This window comes from Anolis carolinensis, chromosome 1 (assembly GCF_035594765.1).
Source record: "Anolis carolinensis isolate JA03-04 chromosome 1, rAnoCar3.1.pri, whole genome shotgun sequence".
Taxonomy (NCBI): Eukaryota; Metazoa; Chordata; class Lepidosauria; order Squamata; family Dactyloidae; genus Anolis; species Anolis carolinensis.
In genome coordinates, this window is record NC_085841.1 from 96,839,398 (window position 1) to 96,863,905 (window position 24,508).

Below are 24,508 nucleotides of genomic sequence, written 5' to 3' on the forward strand. Positions count from 1 at the left end.
AGATTGTATTGTTCTGTTTTATTATACCACAGTAATTTTTATATATACTGATTTTATTGTTTTTGAATACTTTGAGCCAGATTGTGTTCATTTTCATGGATCACAGAAACACAACAACAATAATAATAATAATAGTAATAATAATGACTTTGGTAATACACACTGCTTCTCTCCCTTCTCAGCTTCCTTTTTGGAAGAATCCTTTCTTGGGAGCTTTTAGCTAGCCCTGATTGTTTCCTACCTGAAATTCCCAATTTCCCTGCTTTCAGAGTGTTGCTCTTTATTTAATGTCCTGGTTTTAGAGATTATATTGTTCCTTATTATTATATCACTGTAATTATTACACATTATATTTATAATCTGCTTAGAACTGGATTATATGAGGCCCCTTCTACACAGCTGTTTAAAATCCACACTGAACTGGATTATATGGTAGTGTGGACTCAAGGAAATCTAGTTCTAAGCAGATACTGTGAATTATATTCTGGGTAATATAGCTGTGTGGGATGGCCTTGAATCTACACTGCCATATAATCCAGTTCAACTCAGATAATCTGTATTTTATAGGCAGTGTGGATCAGGCCTAAGTGCCTGTCCCCTGAGTGCCATCTTGGCCGAGGGAGTTGCTAGTATATGAAGGGGGTGGGGCCTAAAGGCAGCGGGGGGGGGCTAAAGGCAGCAGAGCCTACCTTTCTGAATGGCAGTTAAGGGGAGAAAGGCTCTTCCTCATCCTCTGTAATTTGGACTATTTTTCTAGGTTTTTTAAATGTAAAAACACAGACTGGATGAATATGTCTTTTGCTGCCAAATTTAGTGTTATTTGCTCCAGTACTTTTGTTGTTTAAGTTAAGGGAAAAACAGCCAGAACATTTATATATATAGATAAATATAAAATCAGTTCAAACTACAGACTGATCATCCCTTATCTGGAATTCCAAAATCTGAAATTCTCTAAAATTGTCCATTTGGATGATACTTTTACTTTCTGATGAGGCCATCTCAAAAATTTCCAGATAGGAAAAATATTAGAGAAGTAACACTTTTCATTGTTTTCAGATGTGAATCCATTTAATAGTGGGATTAAAATAAAACATAATTGCGAAAACCCTTCTCTATTGTATAAGTAAGGGAAATCTAACATTTATGCTTATAGACAGTGAATGTCATGGCAGTGAATGTCATGGCAGTACACAAACATCCTGAAACTCTACTTGAAAGCCCAAACCATCAAATCACATTAATGACAACATGAAAGACATGATTTACTCATATAATTTGTAAATTGGGTAGAGAAAACCACAAACACTTTTGGGATGCAACAATTGATAGCAAAGAAGACCAAATGTAGATTTACATAATCCAGTTCAAAGCAGATAATCTGGATTATCTGCTTTGATAATCTTGATTATATGGCAATATAGATCCAGCCTGAGTTCATGGAATTTTTTTGTCCTTTTGGCAGTTGTGGATAATGGATCAAACTGCATCATTTATCCTTAGCAAATATTAATTTGCTCTGATGAAAATACAGTAAGAGATATAATATTTCATGTTATTGCTCCTAATAAAATATTAGAACAGATGCTTTGAGTCAGGTCCAACATTAGTAGGACATCATTGCATTAGAGCTTGGATTCACTTTAAATCCACTTTAGGGAGGGGGCTTTAAACAGCTCGGCCAGACAGGTCCTGGGCCTCACGAAACTACAAACCTCAGAATTCTGCAGGAGGCAGAAACCGGATTTAAAGTGGTCTAGTGTGATGAGCAGACATAACCTGGGAACAGATCCGGGGATATAGGTCAGTGTAGATCCAGCCTTAGAGGGAGGTAATGGCAAACCGTCTTTGAACCAATATCGCTGAGAAAACATTATTGCAGGACCTACACTGGCCTATATCCCAAGATCTGAACCCAGATTTCTGGGGTTATTTGAGTCTTCACTGCCATATAATCTGGGATCAGATCCTGGAATATAGGGCAGTGTAGAAGGGGCCCATAAATTGGTTCAACATAAATTGGAAATGATTTAAAGGCACAGCAACCACATTGCAACATTAACTGTCAATGTGCAGGCAATGCCATCCATAAGTGATTCCCACTGGACTGACTCCCATATATAATGTTAGTGGTCTTAATATGCGATGATAAGATGGACATCGATTTAATTCACATCATTTTTGTCCCTCAACTGCTACCTGCAGTTCTTGATCCATCCTGAAGACAACCAGAAATTATAAAAGACATATGGCAAATACAGAGTCAGAATTTGCATCACTCGATTAAGTAGCTTCAAATCAGTTACTTGAATTGTAGGTCTGGTTTGATGCAAAGAATGCAGTATATTAAATTAACATAAGCCTTACATAAACCAATGAGTAACACAACAAAAACAAATATAGGTATTCTATATTCATTACTTAAGGGAATTATGAGTATCCACTGCCCTTCCTGTACAGCGTGTTCTTTACCAGTTGTTGAGTCAGCACCAGCTGTTCAGTTTATGAGTTTAATCTTTCACTTGATTGTCCAGATTAATACTATCAATGTTATGATCTTGATCTCTATGAGTTATTTTTCTTCTTTACAGATGATGGAGGTTGTATGATCCACTTGCCGCAACAGGTTGACATGGCAGCTCAAGTTGCTTCAGGAATGGCATATCTTGAATCTCAGAACTATATCCATCGTGATTTGGCAGCCAGAAATGTTCTTGTTGGTGATCACAGTGTTTACAAAGTGGCAGATTTTGGACTTGCACGTGTTTTCCAGGTAGATTGCAGTAGCGTATTGCTTGAAATCCATGCCTGAAAGTATTATATGTATCCAGTGTCCATTTGTGGTTCACATTATTCATACAAAGTAGGAATTAATCAATTTCCAATGTCTTAGATTAAAAACGGGCAACCTGTGGTCCTCCAGATGTTGTTAGACATCAGTATCCATTTTCTTAAGCAGTGTATTGAGTGACATCTGTATGTTCTCTGGAGAAGCAGGGGTCCCTAAAGTAAGGCCCGTGGGCCAGATGCGGCCCTCCAAGGTCATTTACCTGGCCCCTGCCTCAGTTTTAGACTTAGGCTCGCCCAAGGTCTGAAATGACTTGAGGGCACACAACAACAGTCCTAATTAACTTGACTATCTTATTGGCCAGAAGCAGGCCCACACTTCCCATTGAAATCCTGATAGCTTTATGTTGGTTAAAAAATTTTTATTTTAAAAGATTGTATTGTTCTTTCATTGTTGTTGTTGTTTTCTTTTGCACTACAAATAAGACATGCGCAGTGTGCATAGGAATGTGTTCATTTTTTTTTTTCAAATGATAACTCGGCCCCTCAACAGTCTGAAGGATTGTGGACTGGCCCTCTGCTTAAAAAGTTTGAGGACCCCTACTTTAGGCCAAAGGTATATGCATTATGTTCTAGGATCTCAAAATTTGGAAGGTTCATTGGCTTATTTTTTTATTTAATTTATTTCTAACCCTCTTTTCGCTCAGTTTAGGGACTCAAGACAGTTATTTTTGTAGAAGTCTATACAAAAATAAATGCTGTAAATGTGATAATTTTACTCCAGCACTTTCAGACTTTATTTCAAATCACAGGGGCATCCTAACATATTCTCAAGTGTTAGGGGAAGTGCAATTAAAAAAACCCCCTCAGATAGTTGGTCTCAAGAAGCAAGCAGGCTAACCTTAGAAAATCCCAATTACAAGTAAATAATTCTCCAATTATTTCCCAGTATCTGTCAGCTTACTTTGCCAAAATTAACCGGTGCCATTTTGAACCAACATATTAATTTAAGTCTCTTGCAGTCTGCCTTTGAAGGCCAGGAACCATTTAAATGATGATTATTAAAGTCAATAGCTCTTCAGTGCCAGCAATTAATCACAAAACAAAGGTTCCTGAATGCATTAACTCTTGCTGTCTCCTTGTCTTCCTTCTGAAGACCAAACATGAATCCTGCACCTCTGGTGCCAACAGAGAATTTGTACAGCTGTCATTGCCAAATCTAGGATTTTCAACTCTGGGCCCCAATTAATCCTGGACATTTCACTATTGCATGTAGAGTCTTTGACAAAATATAGTTCAGTATGAAAGGACAAAGATTATATCTGCCTGGCTCTGCTTGGTCAAATACAACTTTCGTTTTTATACTAAAATGCCAAAGGATGCAATTTAAAGTAAACTTAAATTCAATGAACCAAAAACAAAAAATAAAAAACACAGATATTAGAATAAAACAAACAAAACAAAGGTTTCCCAATTCACTCACCCCATAATCCTCCATCCCTATATCCTCTCCCCCCCTTAAAAAATTAAATTGCAATGAATATCAGCATCTTGGCTAACAATCAATAAGCAATTTATTATACCCAAAGCCTTATTATCACTCTGTACTGCATCTGAAGAAATAGATTTATATTCATGAAATCTCATGCTAAAATTGTCTTAAGTGTGCTGCCGTATTCTTCCCCCAACCCTTCACCTTTCAATGTCCCTACTGTTATTATTAAGCACATCATCAGAATTATCCATGAAAAAATCCACCTCACACACACTTAACATCTTTGTGAAATAGTAAATAAAAACACCTAGAACATGAATAGCACCCCGCCCTCCTCCAAGCTATCTCTTTGAATGGATGATTGGGCCTCTAGAGTAGATTCCTCCTCTGTGAAATTCCTCAAGTTGACTCAATAGTTGCATGTGGGCCACAAAAATATCTTTACTACTGGTGTACTACTGTACACACCTGAAAAAATGCCAGTGGCTTAGTCACTTATAATTCAAATAGTTTATTATGAAATCGCTGGTTTTTCATTTGGTTCCTATTTTTCTTTTGATGTACTTTTTCTTTCCCATGACTCTTCTTTGTTCACTTTCATACCTCACCTGGCATATTTCTGTTTCTCAGAAATTACTTGAAGCGCTAGTTTAGACGTGGGAAACCTTTGGCTCTTCAAGTGTTTTGGACTACTTTTTTCCATCCTTTTTACCATTAATGATGCTTGCTAGCACTTGGTGGTTTAAACATGCATTCAGGTGGATTTAAAAGGCCACATCCACACACATTTTGTTAATCCCAGATTATTTTCTCTCAGGTCCCAATATGACCAAAAACTTTTTATACCAACTTAATTGGTTTATTTTAACCCAGTATAAATCACTTTTCAATCAATCTGGGATTGCTAAAATCATTTGGATTGCCTAAATCATTTGGAGAAGCAAAGATTACATAAACCTTTGCTAGTTCTTCAGGCTAGTTGAGATAGTGGACAGGGATTCTTTCTAATGTTTTAAATGTAAGGTTATTTGATGTAAAGTGTTTTTATTGGGAAGTTTAAATGTTTTAAATTAATTTAAATTTTTTACTGAGGTGTTTCATCTGAAATAAAGCAAAAATGTGGATTAGTAAATATATGTACATCATGTTATCTAGCAGATGCGGAAGCCGTCCTGAGTCCCCATGGGGAGACGGGACAGGGTATAAATAAAGTTGACTTGACAGTGTTGTACCATTCTTTCAGTATTTCTTTTATTGCATTGTTCCTTTTTTTAATTTAATAGGTAGAAAATGAAAATGTATATGAAGCCAAACATGAAACAAAACTGCCAGTGAAATGGACAGCCCCCGAAGCAATCCGTTCCAGTAGGTTTAGCATTAAATCTGATGTCTGGTCATTTGGAATACTCCTTTATGAAATAATGACATATGGAAAGATGCCTTATACAGGTGAGTGTCTCTTTGGAAACAGAATGTTCAACTCATTTCTATAATCAGTCACCCCCTCTCCCCAAATTCTGGCAAAAATTTGAAATTCTACATGTGGAATGAAAACACTTAAAAGACCCACATTTGTGGTCTGGAACATAATCCACAGTGACCAGCTAGCAGATGTTAATCCTGCCCTTAGGCAGAATGACATGGCTGAGTGAGGAAGCTGGTTCTGCAGTGATAGCAGTGGCGATGTCTTGGAGGACACAGCTGTGGGTCTCACCTTGCTGGCTCTACATCCTATAACTCAAGGTGCATCTGCACTGTAGTGGTGTCAAATGTGGTTTGACACATGTTAACTTTTAACAGCTCAATGCTGTGGAATCCTGGATTTGCTTAGTGAGAGGGAGAGAAACCTAAATAAATAGCTCCCACAATTCTATAGCAATGCACCATGGTGGTTAAAGTGTCAAACTGTATGAATTCTCTCCCCATAGTTACCTATCTGCTTGTCTTCTGTAGACAGAAGGAGCAATGGAGAAGGGAAGCAACCTTTTTCTCAAGCAGAAATGTACAGTGTGCAGTCTAAAGCCAATGGGTTCCAGTCTTCCAGATTTAATTATAGTAGGAATCATTTCAGCTGTTCTATGATTTCCCAACCAATTTGCTGTCTTCTTAGAATTCAGCAATATCCACAGAGAAATGTAAAAATGTAAATGTTCAACCTGCTGTGGATAACAAATAAAATTACTATTGCTGTTGCTGTCATTATTCTTATTCCAATTATTGCTATATTAAAGAAAATATTAAATAAGACCCATGGGTGGAGGCTTTCTCTCAGTCTTACCACCATCACAGGCTCACTTGGTGAGGACGTAAGAGGGAGCCTTTCCCACCCTCTGGAACTCCCTTCCCAGGGAGGCTAGGCTGGCCCCCTCCCTGTTTCCCTTTCACTCCCCTGATGAAGACATTCCTATTCAGGCAGGCTTTTAATATATAATTACTCTTGGGGAGGAAATTTTGGTATGTGCCTTATGTTTTAAACTTTTATGTAATCTTAGGGAGGTATCATAGTGGGATGTGTGTGCTTTGTACACTTATCTTTTAAACTTTTGTAGCCTTTAAGAATAATTTCATATTTTAACAAATAAGATGTTTTATTTTAAAAAAAATGTTAGATTTTAACCAATTTTATCAGAGAGCTACCTGGGAGACGGGCAGTATAAAAAGTAAAGTAAATTAGTAAATAAGATTCATACCTTATTTATTTCAACCTCTTTCTTTTTAAACTATATTTATAGGTTGGGTGGGCTATCAAGTACTCCAGAACCTGGATCAAGGGTACAGACTCCCTCAGCCAAATAACTGTCCTCAAAATCTGTATGACATCATGTTTGAATGCTGGAATGCTGACCCCAAAGAAAGACCATCCTTTGAAACATTGCACTCAAAACTCGAGGATTATTATATAATGGATTCTACATCTGATGTAGCTGCAAATTCTTTTATACACTGAACAACAGTTTTAAAATGACAACCATTTCAAATGATTCTTTTAAAAAAAGTTTTCCTTTATCTTTTCATGTAACTGTAGAATATATATAGATATACACTTCCTTCATGTGTTTATATATTTCTAGCATCTTCACAATTGACTTTATGGATTTGAAGAAGCACCTTCTTATCTATAAATTGGATTATTGTGTGCCTTTGAGTCAAATTCAAATCCCTGACATGGCAGCCCTATCATAGGGTTTTCTTGGCAAGGTTTGTTTGTGGGGAGCAGAAGTTGGGACCCCATTTCTCTGAGCCTGAGAGAGAGTGTGACTCGCCCAAGCCATATTCAACACTCAAGCATTTGAGTAAAGTTGTGAAAATTGCAATTTCATTTTTTTGTTGTTTCTCTAAACTCTCTGTGCATTTTCCCTAACCCCCTTGTTTTGTATCAGCTTGCAAGATTTGTCCTTTTTTCTTTCCACTTTGAAATTCATATTTATTGTAACTTGTTTTTTTTTCAAAAAAGAAAAAAGGTCATATGTCTTAGCGGAAGCATTTTTCCATACTGACTACTGCTCCCCACACCCTAGTGTTTAGGGTTCATATTGTTTTGAGTTGCTTTATTTTTCCGAACCACCTTGGGAAACCTGATATGTGAATTCATGAGGCATATCCTGAGACTTCTTGCAACAAGTCTCAGGAGATGCTGAAATGCCTTTTTCACGGAGAGTCAAATCCAATGAAATTCTTTTCCATCCCCATCTATGAGGACTGTTCATTTGTTAGGTTGTCACTGGCTAAGGCTGCTACTTCTCTCCAGTTTTCACTGAAGTGTGAGATCAGACTTTTAAACCAAATGAATCTAGAAGTTAAAGTACGGATGTTCTTGAAGAACATGCACTTACTCAAACCTCTGTCAATATGCCATGATCTTGATGGCTATAGACTGTCTTATATGTTTAAGTAAATAAGATTTTAATATCTTTTGCTGAACAATGAAGATATTTTTATATGTATTATTTAAGCATTGAAAGAACACAAATCACCAACAGACACCTGCTGCATAATAAGCATTCCTAAATTGTACTTTTTATGGTTATATTTAATTATTTGTTACTCTCAGATTCCACTGCTTATCTGCTAAGATCCATCAGTCAGTTGTTATGAAGAAATTTGATTGCTGTTGTGCACAGCAGGACCTGTGCACATTTTCCATCCATTTCTCCTTGTGTTTCTCTCAGTGCCCTTCGGCTACCATTTTGGCAATGCTGCATGAAATGACTTTGTACACAGAATGAAAATATATTCATTTCAAACAATGACATGTCGAAGAAACATGAATTTTAAAAAAAGATTCTTGCAAGAGTGTCTTATCACAGTCAGAAGCTTAGTGTCAAGAGTATAAAATATTTTGCATTGTTCTTTGTAGTTCATATATTGTAAAACTGTAAAAAGCCCACCAAGTGCACATCACTGCAGTAGAGCTCCCACTTGTTTTCGCAGAAGAGCAGATTTCTGTTTTGCATTCCTTCCAAGCAGTATTTAGAAACACTACAGGTAAAACCCATGGATTTCTCAGACATAGATTTTCGCTGTTATTTGACTGTGAAATTTCTTAATCCCTTCATTGACAACATCAGTCCAAGCAAGCTGCATGTATCTGCAACAATGTCAATTGGATTTTGGCTAATCATCATCAGCGCTTGATTTATGAAGTGGCTACTTATAGTATTTCGATTGTACCCCCAAGAACATAGAAATAATCTAGTGTAAGATACCAATATTTTCTAAAGATAGCTCTTTTGTCCTGCTCCACTAGAGGTTTCTGCATATTAATTGTCAGATTTATATTTAGGTATGTGTATGAGAGAGACAAAAATTGTTTCAGTTTGTTGTGTTGGAAACGAACTAAACAGTCAGTTTAGGCTGAACAGTTTTCTATACACATAAATAGAAGGTGAAAATATAAAAATTACTCAGAGAATATATATATATATATATATATATATATATATATATATATATATATATACACACACACACACACACACACACACACACACACACACACACACACGCGCGCCTATTACACCATTACTACTTTATTCCCTCACAAAGAAGTTATAGGCAATCACACCTACTATGATAAGTTTCAGAACCTGATAGAATAAGACTGGATATTTACAGTGAAAAGTACATGCAGATTAAAATTGCCTTACCAGATTAAGTTTTTATTTCATTTTTGTAGTAATGTCTGTTTTATATGACAAGTAACTATTATCTAGTATATTGAAAATGAAAGCCAATTCTTTCCAGTTAGAGAATACAACAATAACACAGTCCTATATGCACACACTTAGAAATTCTATTAAACTAAATGGAATTTACTTTCAAGTACATATGCATAGAACTTACTGCAGTTAAGTGATTTTATTCCCTGAATATGAGGCAAAATTCAGTTGTGAATGCCAAGGAGACTGGAGCTTATATAAGCGTTGAGCTACCATATTCCCATTCATTCAATGAGTCTACTCTAGTTGGACTTAACAATTAGGAATGTAAGCATTGGTTACCTTTGTTTATCTCTTGAACAAAAATGCTATTTTGCAGCATTTCCTCAGAAATTCCCATCATTTTTGTGTGATGCCACTCTTTTTTCTGCATAATGTCTTGGAAGGATGTTGGTTCTGAAACAATGAGATTGCAAAGTGGCAAATAGGCTGCAAATGCAGTTGCTGCTTCATCTTCCTCTGTTATTTAGTTTTGCTGCAATTAATGTATAAGAAAAATGCTAAATCAACTTATCAGTTAAAATAGTAAGCAAGTACCTGAACAACAAGAATAGAAATAAAGTACTGGACAAGATGAACAGTTAAAATATATAAGAAACCATAAACCATAATACCTGGGGCATGTTTTAGATACAGTGAGTTATTTTGAAATAATCAGAACTGATTTTTAGCTGTTGTTTTAATTTGGATCTCATCTGCTCAAACCACCGTGTCCAATGAACAGAGATAAAACACAGCCAAAAATATTTGGAAAGTTACAGGTTCCTTACCTTGTCATTCGATTTCAGAAGGCCTCTCAATCTGGGGTTGGAGTCTAATACTAACTGGAAGGCTATGGGTTCCCTAGAATAATAGAGTTGGAAGGGACTATGGGGACCTTTATGTCCAACATTGTGTTATGCAGGAATACACAATCAAAGCATTTCCAATAGATGTACCCGGAAAACAAGCTGTGATTCTATGAATGGCTGAGGGTATGGATGAATGAATATATGAGAAGAGACAAGAAGAGAGGTGAAAGAGTAAGTGGGCCAGAGGAATTAGAAAAGGGGAGAAATATGCAGAAAAAGAGAAGAAGATCCACAAATTTAACTCAGAAAGATGTGTTTTTCAGCTGCATTCCAGTAAGGCTCATAGTGTAATAATAGAATGTAAATTTAAATGCCAAGTTAGATTTCAGTGTTAAAGTATTTTCACCTAATAAATTGGGAAAGTGTTGCTACCCTAGGAAAGATAATAATTAATGGCCTAAATATCTTTGTTATTGCTGACTAGAGCAGGCCCATTTAATAAATGGGATTTCCCTATGTGTTGGCTCACAATTCAACAATTGACTTAATGAGTCTAATCTAGGTGCAATTAACCAATAGAATTATAGTAGATTTCATTGTTTTAGATTTTCAGTATCAACATAACAATGACATTTTCCCAACGGTGTCTTCATATTTGATCAGATACCTCGACAAAAAGAGGTTTTCATAGTAAAAACCAGTGAGTACAGCTAAGGAGAAAAATCATACTTCAGTCCATAGAAATATCATACTTACTCGAATCTAATGCTTGCCTTTTTTGGCTAAATTGCATAGCCAAAAGTGAGGTGCACATTAGGGACCTCATCAGATCGGGCTTTTTCCCAGTCCTACAATGCTGCTGAAACACAGCCAGGATGGAGTCCGGTGGGGCCCATCACTTGATGCAGGGCTACTTTTGGTAGGGCTCCATCTTGGCTGCATCCTGGCTCCGTCTCAGCAGCATGTTGAGAGGCTGACCTGAGAACATGGGTGACTACCCATGTTTTCATAGACTAAGCCAGGGAAAGGTGGGAAATGCTATGTGATGGTAAGGGGGCAATATGGAGCTCTGACTGAAGGTTTCCCCTGCTGCACTACAGGTTCCCCCGCAGTCCCATGGATTCCCCCTCTGTCCCCCAGCTTATGGACCTCCCTCTGATGAGGTCCCAGATTTGTTGGGACATTAGACTCATGCACATAAACCTGCCTGCTCTCCTCCTTCAAACAGAGGCTGGTGAACTCACCATTGTCAGCCTGATGGAGAGGCACAATTTCTCTACTGGCCTCATTCACAATGCCTTCAAAAATTGGAAAGTCACCACCCATTTATCAGGCCAAGGCTAGTAAGTTTGCCAGCCTCAGCCTTATGGAGAAGCATGGCTTCCCCTTGCCTGTTGGCTGTTCTGAGGCAAGCAGCAGAATGGCTGACAGGCAACACAACAAATATGTTTTTGCAGTGCACACATTCAAAATTGGGATGTGCATTACAATCGATGGCATGTTATATTCAAGTAAATACGCTAATAGATTTTGGGTTTTATCATATGGAGGTGACGAACCACTCTAAAAGCATGGGCATCACCTTTGATAACTGTCCCTTTAACATGATGTTATGAAATATCTGTCCCTGTCCACCACCTCCTCACAATGAGGCCATCTCCAAGCCTATTGATCTATTGAGCAAAACCCATAAATAGCACCTGATTGTGTCATGGTCCTGGGATGTACCTTGCACAGTGAGATCTGTGTGCTGCTGTGGTGGCATGCTGATGATGTCAGGGAGTGGGGTAGCCCTCTGCTCATTCTCCCCTCATTGAATAAATGGGATATATTTTATATATTATCAGAGCCGACCCAAGGTAATTTTCAAGTGTAAGCGAACAGAATTTTGGTGCCCCCATCCCACAAACCAATCACGGAAAAATAAAAAAATAAAAACGGGGGAAATCCAGACAGGAAACAATCAGGGCCAGCTAAAGCCTCCCAACCAAGGATGCCCCCAGGGAGGAAGCAGCCAGGCTTTGAATCTGCAAGGCCATTAAATGCTAATCAAGCTGGCCATTTGCAACATTCACATTTGCCTCCAACAGACAAGAGTTCTTTTTCCTACCCTGGACATTCCACAGATATATAAAATCCCACTGGCCACATTTAACTCCAACAGACAGAAGCATTGATTTCTCAGTTGCTTGGGGGCAAGCAGAATGATCATTGCTCAAGATGTTTATTGAGCTGGTGGAGCAAACAGGGCACGGACACGGATGGTAGCTATTAATCAGAAATCGTAATATTTCAATCTACTATTACAGTATATGGTAGTGGAAACTCATATAATCCAGTTTAAGGCAGAAAACCTGGGATCAGGTCTTGGGATATAGGGCCTGTCTGGAAGGGCCCTTAAATTGGGATATGAGTCCCCACTGCTAGATCACCTGGAATATAGGGGTAGTGTGGAAGGGGGCCAACCTGCCCAAATCCTCCTCCTCTCTAGTCTTCTAACAGATCACAAGAGCTGGATAACATCAAGGAGGCAAGGCTGCTTAATGGGGAACATCTGTACCCTATCCCCTCTCCACCACCTTCCCTCCCAAAGTGATTTTTAAATGGCTTGCTCACTATTTTATTATTATTATTATTATTATTATTATTATTATTATTATTATTATTATTATATTATGACAGAGCAAACAAGATAGATATGCTGGATTTTGTTTCACAAAATCACAAGTCGAACACTTCCCAAGTGTCTAAGACTGTGTGATGTATTTTCGGATGATGCGCGCAGATCCCAGCAGGGTGGCCTTTTGCAGTTGGCAGATCGTAATTTTGTCAATAATAATAATAATAATAATAATAATAATAATAATAATAATAATAATCGAAAGCATGGGGAGGAGAGCTCATTCTGGAGCGCCCAAACATGAGTCAAAGAACATGAAAGGCACTGCAGACTAACTCAACCAGAGCAATCAGCCATAGCAGAGCACTTGATGAACCAGCCTGGACACAGTATATTATTTGAGAACACAGAAATGCTCGACCACTCCAACAACTATCATGTCAGACTATACAGAGAAGCCACTGAAATCCACAAGCATGTGGACAACTTCAACAGAAAGGAGGAAACCATGAAAATGAACAAAATCTGGCTACCAGTATTAAAAAAACTCAAAAATCAGAACAGTAAATAAGAAGCAACACTCTGAAAACAGAGGAGTTCCAGACATGAATCAACCAGGGGCAGCTAACAACTCTCAACAAAGGACGCACCCAGGCAGGAAGAAGCCAGGAGATGAAGCTATTCAATGCTAATTAAAGTGATTAACTACAACATTCACACTGGCCTCCAACTGACAAGAGTTCTTCTCTCACCCTGGACTTTCCACAGATATATAAACCTTCCTTGCTTAGTTTCTCCATACCTCACAACCTCTGAGGATGCCTGCCATAGATGTGGGCGAAACGTCAGGAGAGATTACTTCTGGAACATGGCCATACAGCCTGGAAAACATACAACAACCCTTGATAGAAATAGATAGATAGATAAACTTTTGAAAAAGCTATGAAAGCACCAGACACCTTTGTGACTTTTGTCCCACTCTACTTTTTTCCCCCCGACTGGAGGCACATTTCCTTTCAGGGCAGAGGGCGATCCCCACCAGAGTCCCAAAGGAGCTCCAACTTTAGGAAGGCAGAGGGCGAGGGGCTGCCCTGCTCCAGAGGCCTCCCTTCCTCAGCTCAGTTGGCAAAGGGAGGAAGGAAGGAGGGGAGGGGTGGGGAGAGCCCTTGGCCTTTCTCCTTCCACAATGGCAGGATGTAAACATCCGAGGCATCAGGGAAGCCTGCGGGGAAGAGGCGGCTGAGCAGCATACCTTTCTGGGGGGCTTCTCCCGGGGGGGGGGGGCTCTGCGATGTACACACACAGCAGCAGCAACAACAACAACTCCAGCCCCTGGGAAAGGCAGGGACGATCCTTGACGCAGAAGAGATGCTTCTCCTGGGCAAGTGGGAACATGTTTCCGCCCTACGAGGCTTGGGGAGGATGGTGACGCGCCTCCTCCCAGCAGCAGGGATTTGGCCCCAAGCAGAGCAGGGCAGAGCAGAGCAGCAACCCCTGCGGGAGGAAACCTCCTGCAGTACTGGGTCAGACGTGCGCAGGCCTTTTAATCAACCCCACGGTTGATTGAAAGGCCTGTGCACACGCACAGGCACATCGATGGGCGGGTGGGGGGGAAAGCAAGGGAGAGCAGGAGGGCGGCCATGCGGACGGGTGGCTGGCCATTCCGCCACTGCTGCCGCCGCCTTGACAGCGCCCCTGCATGGTCTGTGCCACAAGCGATGGATTAATTGGCCTTAATGTTGGACCGCCTCTGTATACTATGTATTCACAATGTGCCACTGAAGTGGCTAAACAACTGTAAGCCGTTCTGAGTCCTCTTCGGGATGAGAAGAGCATGGTTAAAAAAAAAGGAAATTAATAATAATAAATACATTTTAAAATTAAAAAGGGGGAAGCCACAAAGCAGGAGGATGGACTTACACTGCCCACCTGGAAGTGTGGATCTGTATTTCAGAGGCATCACATTCGCACAACATCAGAAAAGGGTGACAATGTTAGCAGGTTGCCGCTATGCTTAGTTATGGAAATGCTACAAGATAGCAGCTTCATTCAGTAAAGTCCTTCGGCTTTGTCAAAACTAATCTCCAAGTTACTGATTGCACTGTACAGCTTTCTTGGGCTGGCAGGCGCCCCAAATGTCAATGCAATGGTGGCAATATCCTTGTTTTATAAATGAAATGTTTCCCTATAGTATTATCAGTAGTAAATGATGGTTGTAGAATATAGACCATTTTAGATACTTCTCAACCACTCTCACTGAGAAATAATCTGTTGCACTGGATCTGTACAGACCAATGAGGATGGTTGTAATGTAAATATCAATTTAAATACTGAGATGAAAGGTTAAAGATTTGAATATGCCTATAAAGACAGAACAATGTTTGTAATCCTTGAAAAATAAAGCTACATCTATTTTGTTCCTTTTTTTTTACAACCCATACATTCACTTTGTTCAATGGAAGCATAGGACTTAAATGGCTACTGAGATCCTACTGGGAATTTTTATACTTGCCAGCAGGTGGAGGTATAGATTGCTGCCTCAATTCACCTTCAACAATAACTGAATCAACTAAAGGGAGTATAGTTCATTTAGTGCTCTAGTGAACTTTCTTTCAGCTCACTTGTATGATTTCAAAACTAGCAACTGCAGAAGGTTTAAGAACTACTGCTGGAATAGCATGCAGATTTTATATTTGAGCCTCCATAGGAGAACATTAAAGAAAATCATAGCTACCAGTTCCAATCTTAAAATCAAATTGCTGTAGAAAATGAAGGAGCTCTCTCACATACTATCAAGGTAAATTCAGATGCTTTCGCAGACGTGCATGTAACAGGTGTGATTTCCCAGTAAGGATTAAAGCCCACCCATTTCTAAGATTGTAAAGCCATTTGTAAGGGTATAAAGGCATATATCTCCCATTCTAAAGGTAGAATAAATGCAAACAGCTTTGTACACATTGCAGAAAGCATTGGGTTCTATGATTCAAAATGCTCTTTTTTCTGGGTGTCTTTGAGGCATGATTTATTTATGTATTTATTTATACCATTTTGAGCCATCTTTCTGGGCACTCTACCTTGATAAAGCAGGACATAACAAATGTAAAACACATTAAAATATAATTATTATTTCAACAATTACCCTGCCCCAACAAGATGAAATAGCAGCACCTGAAGGTTTTGTGTGTGTGTGTGTGTGTGTGTGTGCACATATGCATGTGCATGCATAGCACATTTTACTTCAGCAGATTAAAATACACATATCTTCAGACCTGTTTTTTACAAACAGACAGTACTGAAGCCATAAGTATTTTCCTAAGAAGAGAAGGAGTTCCCAAAGGTTTGGCATTATTGTGGAGAAAGTATGTTCTTAGTATCTGTTAGCTGAATATCCTTGTGTGCCAGAGAACAAGTCTTCTAGCACTTACTTAAGTGCTTGGGAAACTTTTGCAGTGGTTCAGCATTTAGAGTAAGGACCAGCATCTTCTTGGTTTGGGGAAATACAGAATAGGCCATCCCATACCACCACGTGTTATTGACACTGATTTATTGCCTATACTACCAGGGAAATTTTAAAGCAGCAGTGATAGCTTTCTATGGTGTATGATGACAGCAAACCGTCCTCCCAAACTATGGAGTTCTGGATGGCAGAGAGTCTCCTTCTGTTTTCAGAAAGGAAGAAGAAAACATGCTTTTCCTGTTTTGATTTCTGTGACAAATCACAGGTTTTTAGTAGTGCAGAAAATGGAGAAGGGACACAAAAATGGCAAAGAGGCACATATAGAGCATGAGCCATGTGTTGCCCACCACTGACATATAGACCAAACCCAGGACCTCAAAGTAGGTCTGGAAGTGAAGAGGGAGCCAGATACAAAATAGCTGTAATAAAATTGTCCATAATAGTTTCAGTTGCTCCATTCTACGACAGTTGTACTTTCAAGGACAATCTTGCGATATAGTGATCTAATATCATTGCAACATTAAATAAAAAACAATGAGCAAAGGATCAATTTTGTTTGAGTTGTGTTTTGGTGTTGAGTCTGTCTCACAATGCCTGGTCTGCACGGGAGGGTGTGTGGGCCAGGGTGCGTGGGCCAGTGTGGGGAGGCCCAGCCAACCTGGATGGACCTTCTCCTTCAGGCCCAGGCCTGAAGGAGGAGGAGGCGGGGGGTGGCGCCATCCTCCCGGGGGCTCGACTGCGCCCCCGGGACCATGGCGCCACAGGCAAATGCCTCCCTCCCCGGGCGGTTGGACCGCCTCTGGTTGTATACCTTTTCATGGTACATAATTATAGCAGTATATTTCAGTTTAACTACCACGGCTACATCATATGGAATTCACATCTGGAAAGCTCCTCAAGTGCTTCACCAAACTATAGACCTCAAGATTCCATAGGATGGAACTATGACTGTTAAAGTTGAATAATTACACTATAATTCTTCAGTGTGAAAGTGCCCAAAAGTATTCTTTTTCCTATTGAAGTGGACTGAGACACAAACAGGACATATGTATTGCTAGCAGTCACTTTGGGTGTTATACAGGCCCGCTAGAGCAGAGACCACCCTCCCAGATCTCAGGATAAAGACCTGCTTTGATGACCTGCTTTCTATAGTATTGTTTCAACTTATGAAGTTCAAAAGATCGATTTAACCTTCAATTCCACAGGTCCCAACAGGTTATAGATTTCATTGATATTTCTAGACTTGTGAGGGTTCTTACACAACTGGAAGTCTATCTCCAGACTTTCTGATGTAATATTTCAGTTTTTTAAAAAATGGAGTATCATTGAATGGAAGGGCATCTGACATTGCTGCGATGCTATGCTCTTGAAAAATGTGATTATTAGCCCAGGGAATTGGACACTCTTCACTGTATAAGGTTTCATTAAAAAATAACAACCCAGGTATATAGTTTCTTGTGTCTGTCCTTTTCAACAGATACTAGTGAAAACTGAAGCCAGCCTAACTAAAATAAGGCTCCATATTTTCCACCAGATTTCTTTGGTACTACTTAGGATGTTCCTGTTTTGAAACAGGACAGTCAACTCATTGTTCTAAAGGTGAGGCATGGATAATGCAATATAAATTCCATCGTAGTTTTAAATTGCCACTCAAGGCTATGCTAAACAAATCACTTTTAATTTACGTGCAAGATGGCATTAACATCCTTGAACCCTTATTCAAAATTCAATAGGGTATATGTGCAGAAATAAGCAACGAGGTATGAGTTTGTTTACAGCTGAACACACTTCTCTGCCCACAAAGCACAGCTCTGTTCATTCGTAAACCTTCTCCCAAACCACCTGTCACTACTTGGAAATGTCATGTTAATGTTTTATGGGCAGACCATACTGCCTGCTTCCAGAAATGGCAGAATCACTTGAATAATTTACAGCAGTATGTTTCTGCTCTACTTTTTCCCAAGCCCCTTTAGTCTGCAATGAAGCATGGGGAGAGGATTCAAATGGGATATTGGTGATTTGTCTGCCTCCAAGCCTTTGTACATCCATTCTCTAGTGGCTGAAATTAACAGAGAAACATTCCTAAATGTTAAACAGAGGAGAAGTAAGGTCCAAGTAAAGCAGATTGAAAAAACAGATAGATTTATTGTATTTATTATCCAATATCTAACAGAGAAGAGATTAGGATAAGGCAGAGCCTCCTTTCCAACCAAAAGTGCTCTCAGGTGAACTGGGCTGATCTCCCTTATTGGATTATCATATTTGTTTGCCTTGAAACTAAGCCAGCAGTGTTCCAGTTTGTACCACAACACCTTGTACATGCCTAAAATCCAACTATTTTTGTGTATTCTTTAGAATGGACACAATAATATCAAAGGACACTGATTTAGCAATGGCAACTATGCAATCCTCATTTTAAAATGAACAACTGCAACCAACACAGCTCCTTTCTGGCTGGTTGGCATCTCCAGAAAAAACACTTAAGACTAATCCCAGGAAACTGGATGGATGATGGAATCTGGAATCCAAACTACATGAAAAGGCATATGGTAGAGAATTGCACCAGACACAGATGGGAAGGGGTGGCTTTTGCTGCAACTAAAGGAGAACGCAAGGATTGAACTGGTAGAATAATAAGAGGATGAATGGTTCAAGAAGATCAGGGAGAGAAAAACACACTTTCTCATATGCCTATTAGACAGCTACATGCAGCCTTGCTGGTCACGCAGGGGCTCCATATTTTGTGCTTTGGTTTGTGTCAGACACCACAAGCCAGGCATGTAGCGGGGGGGGGGGGGGGGGGGTTGAGGGGATTCAGCCCCCCCCCCCGAAATTCTCAGGGTAGTCCGCAAGAAGGCCTTACATTTATTATTTAAACTGTTATGTTTATTTATATCATGATCTGATCACCATGCTCAATATATTCCATATGCATTGGGGTATTGGGATAATGATACAAAAAGTTTGCTACAGTAGACCCTCTCCTGCTCAGACTCAGCCCCACCCCCAAACCAAAATCCCAGCCCCTCCCGAAACAAAATCCTGGCTACGGGCCTGCCACAAGCAATCACCAGGCACTTGCATAGATCTCCGTGGCTGTTGGGGAGCAGTGGCAGTGACATGGAGGATGAGGGACAGCCCAACAGGGCTGATGTGGTGCTGGTTCACATGAACCAGGCATCCTCAAACTGTGACCCTCCAGCTGTTTGGGCCTCAAACTCCCACAATTCCTGCCCATTGAACAAGCAGGCAAGGACTTCTGGGAGTTGGAGGCCAAAACAACTGGAGGGCCATAGTTTAAGGATGCCTGGTGTGGACACTGGCTCCAGATTCAACACATACATTCCAGGTCTGGGACTGCTCTGGGACACATTTACACCCGAGTAACCTGCCGAGTGTTGATGCATCCTTTCCCAGTCTTTTAGAGTTGAGTGGAACGAAGAGGCATGTTGCAAGTTGACCAGTGGAAAAACTGCTCTAGCTTCAGTATCTAAAATTTCTTTAGATCTAAAACTATGTTTGGTCTAACAAGATCTGATGTTTCCAATAGATTGCAAACTACTATGCCTTTTGAGAAAGAACTTGCCCACCTCAAATATTTGGCGACTTAATACACATAATGATTTCCCATCTCGAAAAATGTTGACATGTTTAATGGTTAATTCTTGGTTGCATGCCTTTTAATGTTTTAATTTTGAATTTAGAAACACGTATGCTCTTTAAATTATAAATTATATTAAAGACTTATGTTCCAAGATTGGAAACATAAACATAGCTCATTTATTATTCAATGGTGGAAAGATGTCGTCTTCAAGATAACATATTTTTGAAAATATGGTAAAGTTATATCAAGGCTATCTCATGTTGCTGTTCTAAATGCTTCCACTTCCTTTTCTCCTGTCTCTGCTAATTTTTCTTTAAGGATGGAATTTGTCACTAATTTTCTTCTCAAATCTAGCAAACATTAATTTAGCAATTTTCCTCTAGTAGTTTTGGAGACAATTTACAATTTAGAATTGATTTTGAGCAAAATTCATACATGGTGATTTATGCAAAAAGCCACATTTTTCTATATGCAAGGAGCAATATTTTCTTGTTTAGAAAGACAATAAAGAAATATTAAATCCATATATGTGTGTGTATGTGTGTGTTATTTATTTTCAGTATATTGTTCTATTTACAAAAATGTTGGAATAGAGGTAACTTTCCTTGTGTTCTCAATAATATTAGAAGATACTTTCCATCAAATGTTGTTCAACTTGAGTTCTTTGTCAGTTCAATGTACTTTATTGAATTTAGGCATTTTTAGATTTTCCAAGTACAGTAGAGTCTCGCTTATCCAACATTCTGTATTATCCAACGCAGTCTGCCTTTTAGTAGTCAATGTTTTTGTAGTCAATGTTTTCAATATATTGCGATGTTTTTGTGCTAAATTCGTAAATACAGTAATTACTACATAACATTACTGTGTATTAAATTGCTTTTTCTGTCAATTTGATGTAAAACATGACGTTTGATGCTTAATTTGTAAAATCATAACGTAATTTCACGTTAATAGGGTTTTCCTTAATCTTTCCTTATTATCCAACATTTTCGTTTATCCAACGTTCTGCCGGCCCGTTTATTTTGGGTAAGCAGGACTCTACTGTAGATAGTTAACCGTTCCCAATCTTTTTTGAAAGTATTTACATCCTAGTTCTGTAGCTGTCTGGACAGCTTGTCCATTTTGGAGAGTTCCATGAGCTTCGTTTTCCATTCTTTCACAATTGCCATTGTCTGTTATCTTCAATATGTAGCAAATAATATCCTGGCTGCTGATACCATGTATTGGAAAATTCTCTCATATTCTTTTGAAATTTGTTTATGAATGAGGCCTAAAAGAAAGGTTTCAGGATCTAAAATTATTTTGATATTTAATATATTTTCCATTGTTTTGTGTATTTTTGTTCAATATTTTTAGTTTGTGGGCATAGCCACACCATATATGATAAAAGGGGCCAGCTGCTGCATTAGATTTCCAACAAATATTTTTTCTCTTAGGTTGGATTTTAGCTAGTTGTTCTAGTATCATATACCAATGATACATTATCTTATAAAAATTCTCATGGAAGCGGGTAAATTCTCATGGAAGTGGGTAAACATCTTTTCCACATGTTTTCCCATGTACTCATTTCAATATTATGTCCTATGTTTTGTGCTTCTTTAATCATGTGGTCTTTTACTTATCTTTTACTTATCTGTGTGGTTTTTGAATAACACTTTGTAGATTCTAGCAATCAGTTCGTTTTTTCTTTGCAGTCTTAGATCTAATTGACAGATTACAGTTTTATTGTTTTAATAAGTGATGAATTATAATTCTATTGTTTTAATTGATATATGTTTTACCATGTTTTATTGTTGTTTACATATTTCAACTGTTGGAATTTGTATATTTTTATGTTGTAAGTCACCTTGAGTCCGTACGTGGAGAAAGGCAGGTTACAAATATTGTAAATAAATAAATAATTTTGTAATTGCTTTTTGAATACCCACTTTATGGTCATCTTGCAATCTCTGATGGATTTGAAAATATTGGAACCAGGAGGCTGAGGGCCCATCGCTTTGGAATTCTGATAAGGATTTTAATAGTTTCTTTTTATTGCCTAAGGAGCCCTGGTGGCAAAGTGTGTTAAAGCACTGAGCTGCTGAACTTGCAGACCGAAAGATCCCAGGTTCAAATCCCGGGAGTGGAGTGAGCGCCCGTTAGCTGCAGTTTGTGCCAACCTAGCAGTTCGAAAACATGCCAATGTGAGTAGATCAATAGGTACCGCTCCGGCGGGAAGGTAACGACGCTCCATGCAGTCATGCCGGCCACATGACCTTGGAGGTGTCTATGGACAACGCCGGCTCTTCGGCTTTGAAATGGAGATGAGCACCAACCCCCAGAGTCAGACATGACTGGACTTAACGTCAGGGGAAACCTTTACCTTTTATTATTGCCTGTTTTCAGTAGGTTTGTGTATGTCAGCCAAGATGTATATCTGTATTGTAATTTGTGGAATGCTAATATTAAATCCTGTGCAGAAAATATTATTTCCTATTCAGAAAACGTTTCCCATGCAAATCAACCACGGCAAAATTTTATACAGAACAAATTCTCTATAGGACCTTTTTATTTTCTGCATGGGAATTCATATTTCTGTATTTAACTACTGTTTTCCATGCAAAAAACTCTGTCTCCTAAGTAGAAAATGTTGTTTTCTACAACCACACATGAATTTTGTGAAGAATTAGTCCTGTGAAATTATCAAGATTTTTGTTTTTGAATATTTTAAAATATTCTTTCCATCCCCATTTTTGTGTTTCTTTTTTTGTAGCAATACATTGAAAATCAATTATCATAATTTGCTTTAAAAATATTCTGGTCTCATATAGAACTTCCCTACAAAGTCTACAGTATTAAATATACTCCAAAATATGCGTGGATTTTATGTGGACCAAACTGTCACAGGAAGAAAAATAGAGACTTTATCAGAATATGTATGCAAAAACTCACTAAAGAGTTCAGGGAAATATTCTAATCATTATTCATCTTATTTCATATAAATGCATTTATAATTATAGGTTATAACTATGCACCTTAATTCTGGGACAGCAGTTTAATTTTGCTCATAAAATATAAAAGACAATAAAGTATGGAGGTCAGCAGTGCTTTCCTTTAGGAAATACTATTATTATGATTTAGATCTCAGTCATAAGTTAAATCAAAATCAATATTTGATGCTTGTACTGTATTTAAATTGCAATGCTGCAAAGTACATTAAAATTTTAATGATAAAAAGCTCCTGCCTTCTTTTTCAGAACTATAGAAGCAACCAAGCAATAAACAATTTATACTGTTTGCATACTTTTTTGGTCATTTCTGTTGTACTTTCTGAATACATATCATATCACAAAGGATACCAAATCTCTCATTTCTCGTTGGTAAATTAAATGGCCCTGATTTAGATGGATGGATGGTAATCTTCTTTTCTCTTTGCAACAAAAGTAAAAGCCAGATATTCTAGTGAAACTCAAAGAGGGCATCATGATGTGTTTGATTAATCAGAAGCATGTGTGTGTGTGTATACACATCTGTGTGTGTTGCCAAAAAGATATCCTGATAAATTTTGTTAAAGGGCAGTACATAAAAAAAAGAATTAAAAATTAAATCACTCAAATAAGAGGCAAGGATCCTGAAAATAGCAATTTTCCAAAATCCAGTTTTATATACGTCTAGTTTTGCTCACTCCCAGTTAAAGATATGAAGATGGGCAAAAGAGCTTCCTATTATTTATTTATTGTGTCAGAAGTGTCAGGGTACAGTTGCAATGTATTTGAAAACACAAACAAAGTTTAAAACTCGGCATTATACTAAATGTCCTATGTCCAGTAGCTGACCACTTAGAGTGCCTCTGGTGTTGCTATTAGAAGGTCCTCCATTGTGCATGTGGCTGGGCTCAGACTGAATTGTGATAAGTGGTCTGTGGTTTGCTTTTCTCTACACTCGCATGTTGTGGACTCCACTTTGTAGCCCCATTTCTTAAGATGGTCTCTGCATCATGTGGTACCAGAGCGCAATCTGTTCAGTGCCTTCCAAGTCGCCCAGCCTTTTGTGTGCCCAGGAGGGAGTCTCTCATTCAGTATCAGCCATGGGTTGAGGTTCCAGGTTTTAGCCTGCTACTTTTGAACTCTTGCTTGCTGAGATGTTCCTGCGAGTATCTCTGTAGATCTCAGAAAACTATTTCTTGATTTAAGGCATCGGCGTGCTGGCTAACATCCAAACAGGGGATGGGCTGGAGATGTCACTGCCTGGGTCCTTCATTGCTGGCTACTACTTCCTGGTGGATGTCAGATGGTGCAATGCTGGCTAAACAGTGGTGTGGGGAGTAGACATCCTGTGATAATGTGACATGTCTCATTAAGAGCCATATCCACTGTTTTACCATAGTGAAATTCATTCCACACTGGGAATGCGTATTCAGCAGCAGAGTAGCAAGTGCAAGGGTAGATGTCTTCATTGTATCTGGTTGTGATTCCCAGATTGTGCCAGTCAGCTTTCGTATAATATTATTTCTAGCACCCACTTTTTGCTTGATAGTCAAGCAGTGCTTCTTGTAACTC

At 38.7% G+C, this 24,508-nt stretch overlaps 1 protein-coding gene across 1 annotated transcript in view; it reads left to right on the forward strand.

Annotated features, from left to right (window-relative positions):
- The window catches only part of frk (fyn related Src family tyrosine kinase), a 62,626-nt gene extending 54,100 nt beyond the window's left edge, over positions 1–8,526 (forward strand). The window contains exons 6-8 of the mRNA XM_003215578.4: positions 2,589–2,770; positions 5,563–5,728; positions 7,012–8,526. Of these exons, the coding sequence (XP_003215626.2) occupies positions 2,589–2,770; positions 5,563–5,728; positions 7,012–7,226 (563 nt within the window). The 3' untranslated portion in view covers positions 7,227–8,526. The remainder of the gene's footprint in view (positions 1–2,588; positions 2,771–5,562; positions 5,729–7,011) is intronic.
- The last annotated feature ends 15,982 nt before the right edge of the window (positions 8,527–24,508 follow it).